Source organism: Amphiura filiformis, chromosome 6, assembly GCF_039555335.1.
Source record: "Amphiura filiformis chromosome 6, Afil_fr2py, whole genome shotgun sequence".
NCBI lineage: Eukaryota > Metazoa > Echinodermata > Ophiuroidea > Amphilepidida > Amphiuridae > Amphiura > Amphiura filiformis.
Genome location: NC_092633.1, coordinates 44,089,045 through 44,099,834, shown reverse-complemented (window position 1 = coordinate 44,099,834; position 10,790 = coordinate 44,089,045). Strand labels below are relative to the sequence as shown.

The window sequence follows — 10,790 nt, the reverse complement described above, 5'->3', positions numbered from 1 at the left end:
AAATTATAATTGAAGATAATGATGGTATATATGAAGTTTTTACGATCCTCCCATAACCCTTAACGCTAGTCAATCTTTAGCATTAAAGCCCAATCCCACTGAATTATAATCATGGACCTTTAATACATAATAGAGCATGAAGCTAATGAAGTCACTCGACATTGCCAAGTTAAAACGACAGCAAATACCGAAAACACTTTTTAAAAATTGCATATTTCACACAATAAATTGGGTTTTTTACAAAATGTTTTACACAGAAATTCGACATTGCCATGTTAAAACGACAGCAAATACCGAAAACACTTTCTAAAAACTGCATATTTCACACAATAAATTAGGATTTTTTACAAAACGTTTTACATACAATAAGCAATAAATAATTTATAATAAAAGTTACTTAAATTTATGATATTAAATTATATTTAGAAATACAAGTGAAAAAGAATAAATGCAAAACCAGAATATTAGATAAGGAGAAATATGTAGGAGAATAAGATGAATATTTAACATTACAGTTTACTTCCAATCCCTGATAAGCCTAATAGATTATTGTCCCAAAGATACATTATACAAGTGCGGGTGCACAATTAACGCATTTTTCTACACTATTTATTGTAGTTACGTATCGCTTTGCGGTCTTCACCCATGATGCCTACACAGTAAGGGAATTTGAAGGCAAAATTATATTGACGATAATTCGTGATGGATATCTCGATCAAGAAACATCAATAGGTAATGTTTGAGAAGGTTATATCGGATTATCGGAACGTAGCACACTCTTGTGAACTTCAAAAACTTAGTTAGAGTTGGAACTTGTAAACGTTCCTTACAAACTTGTTTGACAAGGCAACTTTTTACATTATATTCATGTGTACACAGGTATCTACACTCAAGACCTTACAGCCGTATCATCATCTACTGATGATGACCCTATTGAAGATTGGGATTTTGTTCCCATTACACGGGAAGAAAACAAGAAAATATACTTCAATGAAGATCAAATTTACCAAACAATTGAGATCATGATCGTTGATGATGCTATCTACGAATGGAGCGAAACGTTTGAAGTTGTGCTGACATCGGATGAAAGCGTTGATATTGGTGTGCCAAGTGTAGCCATTGTAACAATACTTAGTGATGACCGTAAGTAAATCAGATGACTGTAAAAAAGATTTATTTATGGTCTAAAAGTGCCAAAATACAAAATAACAATATATTCAAAGTTTAATGTGTGAATGTCTTGCACAAGTGATCAAGATTGTAATTTAGAGTTGAATCTTATACATGTATATTTGTTTGAACCGGTATAAAATGACAATTGAAATATTAAGTCATAACGACAGCAACAACAACAACAACAACAACAATTTCGATTATATTAATAAAGTAGTATAAAACAATAATAGCAAACTAAAAATGATAAAGGATAATATTTGATAGAGAGCCAACATGTTGAAATATTGACTTCTTGTGTGAATAGTTCGTTGCTCACTGGAATGCCAGAACGGTGGATTTTGTATCAGTCCTACGGAGTGCCAATGTGCGGATGGTTACACCGGCGAGTTTTGTGAACAAGGTAAAGTGATATACAACCATATAGTAACAAAATATAAGAATATGACCAGTGGCGACACCACGTGTGGTACTGGTAGCACGAATTTTCTTCAAAAAATTTCCCCCATTCCCCCCTCACTGCCAATGTCACTCGATAAATATTTCAACATGTTTCACTTGAAATAAATATATTACATTCCATTAGGAATTGGTCACAGTTACAAAAAAACATTTACATGTTCTTTTTGCATGAGTGCTTGAAAGGGATGACATTTTATGTTATACGTAAGTTTTAAAGAACTTGATTTTCCAAATATATCAGGTCACCTTCCTTAAAAGAAAGAATTTAGGCTATAAGTTGATTGTACGACTTGGTTACAGATATTGATGAGTGTTCATTTCATCCACCCGTGTGCAAAGGCAGTGGTATCGTGTGCTTCAATAGAATTGGCAGCTATGAATGTGTGTGTACGGATACCGATATGATACTTGAAGGAAATACTTGTAAAGGTAAATAACATTTTATCTAGGCCTGTAAATGCACACTTTTCTTAAATTTAATCGTTCAGTTGAAATTAGTAATATTTTTTAATCAGTTGCCACAAAATGTGTATCATATCGCGAATTTAAAAAAAATCAAAATTATAGAAGTAAGTTCTTCATATTCAGAATGCAGTTCGATATGCCTGATGTGCTCTCATGTCCCACAAAAAATAATGTCCAAACATTGATACCAGAGCTCTTAAAGTAGACAGTGATAACATACTTTTCCCCACTCATAGCCACTGCTTCACAATTAATTGGAACCATTTGTGCCGCGGAACACGAGAATCAACCGATACAATTTGTAAACAGCATGCGTAATACACAAAGTGATGAATTCTTGTTCTGGGCGGATTTATTGGGAACAGCAGTAAGTACCTTAAATCAAGTATATCGTAACTTGTGTCGTCGAATGATTCTTAAAACTCAAGTGTTTTGATACATCATAAATTAAGCTAAATAGGAAAATGAAAGTAGACCTAATAATCTCTAATTGAAAAGCTTTTCAACTGAACGGTATTTGGGTGAATAAATGGTATAAATACTGACAAATGCGCACTATTGAAAAAATAATAATTTTGCTAATCTATAGCTAGGCGATATCTTTGGTGGTAGCATAGACGGTTATCAGGATGTTCGTGTGACAAGGCTAAATCCCTCTGGTGATGGGATATGTGCAACCTATGTGGTGTCCTTAACTGCAGCGTCATCGGCAACTGAAAGCGATCTGCATGATAGTCTGGCTGCCAACATCAATCCGCATGGCTATTTGGGCGATACGTCGCTGTCGCTGACAGGAATTATGGGTAATGTCTTGCTGGAAGTGAATTCCAGATGGGGGTGTGTTTGTGTAGCGTGTGAGTGATGGTGCGCGTTTGTAAATGCCTCCAAAGGAGGACCTACATATGGATACACACCATACAACGAGGACTCACCTGCAAACGAGGCCGTCCTCGGTTTGTTACTATGACCAGTAAATGACGCAAATATGCATATAAGATAGCATATAAGATAGGTCCCCCATAGGGGTATAGGACGGGTCACAGTTGGATAGTAAGTTGTCTGGTGTGTCTGTGTGAGGTCCACGTTGTGTCGATTAAAAACGGGTGTGTGAGTCCTCGGTTATATCCTCGTTAAGTCGAGGTCCTAGTTTGGAGGTATTTACAAACACGGGTGTGAGAGCTGACTGTGAGAGCATGTGGCTTTAGAACTGAAAATTAGAGGTTAATGGGGTTTGTGCAACAGCAGCTGATAGGTGTATCCCATCATGCTCTGCGGTACCATAGTAGAACTGCACATGCCATAATAAAATGAATATTAAATCTGTTCATCTGGACTTACTATTTTTGATAGCGACAGTATCGCGTCTCATCCAAGACGCATCATCAGGCTGACTGACCAGGTTGTTGACTATTGACCTGTGACGTACTTGATGGTATGACGTCACAGGGGAGTCGCCGGGTAGTTTCCGGATTGCTGCGTCGTAGGTCCTTGACAGGTTGTGGCGAAGTCCCCCTCCTCTGTTGAGCGAAGGTTCCTCCCGCCGGACATGTATTGCCTCCTTAACTCCTCTTTCAAACCACTTATGTTCTCTGTCGAGCACTAGCACATCCTTGTCCTCAAAAGAATGATTGGCAAATTTGAGGTGCGTATAAACTGCCGAATCGTTCAAACCTGTAGAACTGGGTCTACGGTGCTGATACATACGCTTGTGCAATGGTTGTTTACTCTCCCCTATATAGGAGTCCTCACAGTCAGAGTCTTTGCACTGGATGGCATAAACAATATTACTTTGTTTATTGCGGGGGGGTTTGTCCTTGGGATGCACTAGTTTCTGTCTCAAAGTATTGCCCGGTTTCAAGGAGACGGGGATGTTGTGTTTCCCGAATATTCGCTTAAGCTTCTCCGAAACCCCAGCAATGTATGGGATGGTGATGTTCCTTGGACGAGTGCTCATTGTGGCAGAGGAATCAGACGAGATGGGTTTTGATTTCTCGCGAGCTTTGAGAGCTTTCTCAAATGTCCAGTTCTGGTACCCACAAGTACCTAACGCAGATTTGAGGTGATTACGTTCTTCCAACTTAGCCTCCTCGGTAGATGGGATTTTTCTGCACGATGAAATAGGGTTTTAATTACCCCGAGTTTGTGAATGAGCGGATGGTGCGAATCGAACAACAGGTATTGGTCCGTATGAGTGGATTTCCTGTACACTGTGGTATTTAACGAGCCATTGTTCTCAACTGTGACCAAACAATCCAAAAATGGGAGTTTGTTGTCATGTAAACCTTCCTGCGTGAACCTGATGTTCTCGTCGTTGATGTGTTCAAAGAAGGGGGCTTGTTCGCTTTTCTTAAGCTTCAAAAGAGTATCGTCCACATAACGAAACCAATGCGTTGGTGGTGTGCCGTTGTAGGACTGTAGTGCTAACCGCTCAAAACGTTCCATGTATAAATTTGCGACGATAGGGGAAACTGGCGAACCCATCGCACAGCCATGTTTCTGTTTATAATATTTCCCGTCGTACACAAAATAGGTGGAGTTCAAACAAAGTTCCAAAAGGGAGCAAATTTGTTCAGTGGTAAGCTTTGTGCGTTGACTGAGTGAAGTATCCGCAAGTAAAAATTCTCTGACTACTTCAACCGCACCGTCAGGTGGGACGCATGTAAACAGGGCGGATACGTCGTAAGATGTTAAAGTCTCGTCATCTTCCACTTGAATGTCTTTAAGCTTATCCACCAAATCACTGGAGTTGGCTACGTGGTGGCATGATTTACCAACTAAAGGGCCAATGATATACGACAATTGTTTGGCTACATTATACGTGACAGAGTCAATGCTACTGACTATGGGTCGCAAAGGGATGGCAGGCTTATGAATCTTTGGGAGACCGTAAAACGCTGGTACCGTTTCACCAGGGTACAACTTCGATACGATCTATGGCCTCAGCCGTCTCTAATTGTTGAAGAGACTCGATTACTTTCTTTTTGTAACCAGCCGTGGGATCTCTTTTCCACGGTTCATATACTTTTGCATCATTCAACAAGGCATTGGCTTTCTCTTCATAGTCAGATTTATCTAAAACAACAGTACATCTACCTTTATCTGCTGGTAACACAAGGATGTTGTTGTCTTTACCTAGCGTCGAAATGGCAGTGCGTTGTTCCTTGCTGATGTTTGATGGTGGTAATTTAGCATTAACAAGACAAGCAGTCACTTGAGCACGTAATTCGTCCGCTTTCGCGACGTCCAATTGATTATGCTTTATCGCTGATTCTGTTGCTGTAATAAGCTCCACGTGTGGGATCCTATCCGGCGCGACAGAGAAGTTTAATCCTCGCGATAAGACGTCCTTTTCCGCGACAGAAAGAGTCCGACTGGAGAGGTTTTTCACCCAGCGTTCCTTAGCTAGCGAATCCTGGTCTAATCCATCATTATCAGGCCAATTTTCATCTCTATCCGCTCGAGATTTGACAGAAACCAAACGCTCGTATTTTTGTTGTTGTCTTGCTTTCGACTTCCTGTGTTGATCAAGTTGACCGCGAGTCGTGAACTCTGACACTTGACCCTATACGTCACTCGGCAACCGCTTGCTTAGCGACTTGGAAATTGCCGAAATTTCCCTTTTCAGAACATCGATCGTAAAATTTGTCTGTCTTACACGTTCATTTATCAGATCTTTCTGGGCTTTGGCGACGATTTTATCAGCCCTATGTCCTTTTACTCGTTGCTTAATCCACAAACTTCGTGGTACAGTATCCGAGTGGGGGCACCTCAAATTAAATCGTAGGTGATTGCGATAGTCAGCTAATTTCCTCGACGTTCTCTCATATTTCCTGGTCAAGTCAAGGCAATCCTTGCCAAAATGAGTTCCGATAAATTTGTGAATATTCTCAGTCATCCAGGTAGATAAACATAATAAAATGAATATTAAATCTGTTCACAAATTTGCACATGCCATAGAAAGTGTACACAAAATCCCTCACTTCAATGTTCAATTACTCGCTTATATCAGAAAAGCTTAGACTTTTGTTTGAAAAAATATGAGCTCTAAAGTATTTTGAAACTATCCATAGCTCTCAATATTTAAGCGGCTCTTACTTGTATTTTGTATGTATTTGCTATGGAGCAAGCAGATAGACTGCAATGCATGATGGGATACTCCCTGTAGCTGGTTTGTTCTATGAAAAGAAAAAACAATCAAAGCAGCTATATGACAAGTTCTATAATCACAAGCTGGACAGGAGTGTCGATTCAAATTAAATTTTCAACTGGCTTACAAAATAACAGTGTTAACTTCTTTTATATTTACTCAGTTCCAACCAAAATTGTCCACGGGGTATTTTACATCAAAGATGAGATTGGGCAATTTAACTCGGACATTTTCCAGACTGAGAGCACTAGTTTTCAAACATTTGCAGAAGAGGTGAAACCGGAGGTAGGCCTACTTCTGAATTTAAAATGGTTAATTTTACACATGCAGCTCTGTTTAGTATGTAAACATAGCTTAGTAACTGTTTTTAAGTATCTGTTTTTAATAAGGTGTGTATAGTTTTTTAAGTAACCGCTGCTAGGTTCATATTGATCATGTTGATGTGATCACGGCATATTACCGAAAACAGTGCGCAAAAGAATTAAGGTACCAGTTGTGTTCACCCATCTTTATCCCAAACAAAGACAGGTGTGTTACAATTGGAATCAGTTATGTTCACCCCTCTATATCCTAAACAAAAACAGTTATGTTATAATTGGAATCAGTTATGTTCACCCCTCTATATCCTACACAAAGACAGTTATGTTATAATTGGAACCAGCAGCCTATACGCCGTAGAAGTGACGTCATAATCGGATTAACTACCATAGCAATAGATGAATACAATTTTTGAATAGATCGCTCTGCACTACAAGCAGATTGCACTAATCACCTGTGTATGTCAGCAAACATAGATTGAATACAATAACGCTCTTTTCAAAGATACCTATCTTACAGGTGCGAGTGATCATGCTTTCTTTGACATCTATGGTTCAATGCATCTGTAATGCGTGATCGTTGTAATGCAGGGCGGTATAGTCAAAATTGTATTCATCTATTGCTATGGTAGTTAATCCGATTAACTACGTCACTTCTACGGCGTATAGAGGCATCTTATAGCTCGGATTTAAGACCTCATTCTTTGAAATCTCTAGAAATAAAGACACGATGATTCAAAAACCCAAGGAAGATGCAAATTCTAAAGTTGCCGTTTGCTAAATTTTAGCGACGTGCTTTGCATTGATTAGTACAATAAAAAAAACTAGCGTTGTGCTTTCATTGATTAGAACAAAAAAGTGCAACTTTTGATTTTGTTCCTTCTTAGGTTTTAGATCACCGCTTCTTTTCAGGTAATGAAGTCCTAAATCAGAGCTAAAGAGTACAGGTATTGGCTGCTTATTTTAATTTTAACATCTTTGTGTAGGATATGCAAGGCCCGGATACAGGGATAAACATAACTGGTAGTAGGCATGTCACAGTGGCCAATTTTATTATTATAGCCATTTGTGACAGGTTTTCATTATGAGCATCTTAAAATTAACACTACATCACAATGCATTGGCCGATTTCAATTCTGTTTTTTGATTTGTTAAGCTTTCATAAAGATCATTCATGTGGAAACATTAAATAAATTATTTCTGCTGCACTTATTTTTGAGGTGATATGCCTACTGGTATACCTACCTTAATTCTCTTGCGCCAGGTAGAATCCGAGTATAAACTTTTCACTGGTAAAAGAAGATCAGTAATTACGCCACACTCTGTTGACAGCTTTTATCGCTACTCGCGTTCGGCGAATCGCCTGAAGCACTTCACGTTTAGATATTAGGGACGATTTATACTTAATTGTTATTCGTCTCTCTGCCGAATAACTGAATTGTCAAATATTTAATACGCCATGCAATGTCATGAAGAAGATTGTGGCAGATGAGAATCGAGCTACACTCTTTGGTTACATTGATGGTCACATCAATGTAATTGTTCCGAATTATTCTACTTACCTTTAACCCTAACTGATATGTTTTATTATTTATTGTAAGCTTATGAAAATCATGGCAGATTTAGAAGGTTTACAAGATGTTGAAATTATCGACGTGTTTTCTATCGACAACAACAACAACAACAACTTAGGCGTCGGCAACGTAGGCGTCGATTACCACGTGACTGTATCGGGATCTTCTTCTGTTAGAGTAATGGACGTGTACGACCTGTTCTTCCGTGAAACTGGTCATACGGGTATGCTTGGAAGCACAGACTTTGTGCTTTACTCGCCACCAGCACTAGGTATATAGATATACTAAAACAAAAGATTTACATCAACTAATAAAATGAAGAGAAAAAGACCAAGAAAGATAATAACAAAAGAAGAAAAATAAATAAAGACCAAAGAGGATGAAAATGTTGAAAAAAAAGCCGCGGAAATGAAAAGAACTCCCGGAAAGTCTCGCGCTTCGACTTTTTGATATTTCATCCACTCATAGCCCACTTTCTACAACAAAATAACCTGTATCTTAAAGATCAGTGTTGATTCATGTTTTATCACTTTTATATCGTGTAATATATACAGAAAGCTGTCCCAGTAACTTCTGTCTAAATGATGGCATTTGCAAGGTTTCCTCTCAGACTCGCTCTGGTTTTGTATATATTTGCATGTAAGTTGATTCTTGTCTTTTTTTGTTTTTTGGAAACCTTAGCATACCGATCTAAATATCTAGGGAGCACGGTGGCCGAGCGGAACGGGCTACGACTCATAATCTGAAGGTTGCGGGTTCGACGCCATCGTGTTGTGCCCTTGAGTAAGGCACTTTATCTCGATTACTCCTCTCCACCCAGGTGTGAAATGGGGAGCTGTTATGAATACTGTCCATTGAGCGCCGCCCAAAGGTATGAGCATGCCTTGGGCATTGTATGGCAGCTGACATATTCTAACGACGGCGGAATAAATGTAAAGCGCTTTGGTACATGTTCACATGTGAAAGGCGCTGTATAAATACCAACATTTATTTTATCTATACAATCATGACTTATGCTACAAATGAAACAAATATGTGTAAGTTACTACTAATATTAGGTGAATGTCATTAATATATTCTCAACCTTGGCAAAAGTAAAGATTTCAACTTAATCCCAATTTTGATTTCCTTTGCACTAAGATGCGACATCGGGTACATAGGGGAAAGCTGTGGAGTGATTTCAAATGGAACCGTCATTGAAACCGGTCAGTATAAAAGCGTCATTTGGGATATAATTATGTCAAATATCCATTAACCTATGCTCTAACCAGGTACATACATTTTTTTGAAGTATTTTATCGCACAAACCAAACATAACTCAATAACCGAAGTGGTGAGGAATATATCAGCTATCACATACTTTTTTGACTTTTGACAATTGAGCGCTCCGTTTTGGAAACAAAAGAATAATTATACAAAACTACCTCATTTTCAATCCGTTCCACGGAATCAAATATCTTATAGACGCCTCATGTGCTGATGATGCGCAGTGCTTTAGCACTCCAAATACGGATCATCGATTGATATTTGAATACGTGGAAAGGTTTGAAAATAAGGTAGTTTCGTAAAATTCTTATATTTCAAGAACGGTATGGTTGATTTTCAAAAATCAAAAAGTATGTGATAGCTGATTTATTGCTCAACCACACAAGTTATATAGTAATGTTTAGGTATGGCGTTAATATACCCAAACAATTAAGTTTCCGACGATACAGAACTCTGAGGGACACCCTGTATCAATTTTCTTCTTTTTTGGGGGGAGGGGTGGGTCATCAGCACTTAAAAAACATTTTCCAAAAATATTGAACTAACACCACAGCTATATGGTTTTACACAATATAACAGTAATTTAAAGAAAAGCGTATATTTTCGTCATTTTTCGCCAAAAATAATTTGGACAAAAACATTGATTTCTAATATTTGCATATAGCCGCCAATCGTCCAGCTAAATCTGGGCACCTTGGGAGAACAATGCCAGTGCATTGAAAGGTTAACCCAGGTTAAATAAGAATGAAATAAATAAATAAATAAAATCATTCAATTCCAAGGGGTGCCCGTCGTCTAGCTATGTATACAGTGTATATCGAGGACTTAGAGCCACAGCAACTGTGTCCATTTGTTTTTCAATTACATGTTACTCATTTCGGTAACAAATGGACGGTTACTTCTGCTCTCCATAAGAAAATGTAAGTGACTTTGGGGGTATATGCATGGTCACTTGCATCTAACTAACCATTCAAGTGACCATGCATATACCCCAAAGTCACTTGCATTTATTATGGAGGGCATAATTAACCGTACATTTGTTGCCAAAATGAGTAACATGTAATTGAGAAAACAAATGGACGTAGCTGCTTCTGGCTCTAAGCCCTCGATATAATGATGAGTATGTGGAACTACAGCCATGGCAGAAAAGGAAAAGACGGGAAAGTAAAAAAAACACCACAGGAAAGTCGAATAAAGACAACACAGAGACTGAAAAGTCCAAGTTGGTCAGACCAAAAATAAATAAATACATTTTCGGAAACAATATATTTCACGCTAAACATATCATCTGGGGTCTTTTTGTTTTGTTTCAGATCCCGAAGGCGTACCAATTGGTGCTATAATTGGTGCTAGTTATGGATTCGCTGTGACTGCATTGACGATTAT

At 38.3% G+C, this 10,790-nt stretch overlaps 1 protein-coding gene and 1 long non-coding RNA gene across 2 annotated transcripts; one reads left to right on the top strand and one right to left on the bottom strand.

Annotated features, from left to right (window-relative positions):
- Positions 1–997: 997 nt before the first annotated feature.
- On the top strand, positions 998–2,058 carry LOC140154258 (uncharacterized). The gene is made up of 3 exons (XR_011859286.1): positions 998–1,143; positions 1,481–1,576; positions 1,936–2,058. It is a non-coding gene; the product is annotated as an uncharacterized lncRNA (long non-coding RNA).
- A 620-nt stretch (positions 2,059–2,678) lies between these two features.
- Positions 2,679–4,542, bottom strand: LOC140154542 (uncharacterized). The gene is made up of 3 exons (XM_072177110.1): positions 4,397–4,542; positions 3,527–4,205; positions 2,679–2,756 (listed from the first exon to the last, which is right to left on the bottom strand). The coding sequence occupies exons 1-3, from the start codon at positions 4,540–4,542 to the stop codon at positions 2,679–2,681; spliced, it is 903 nt and encodes a 300-aa protein (XP_072033211.1).
- Positions 4,543–10,790: the final 6,248 nt, after the last annotated feature.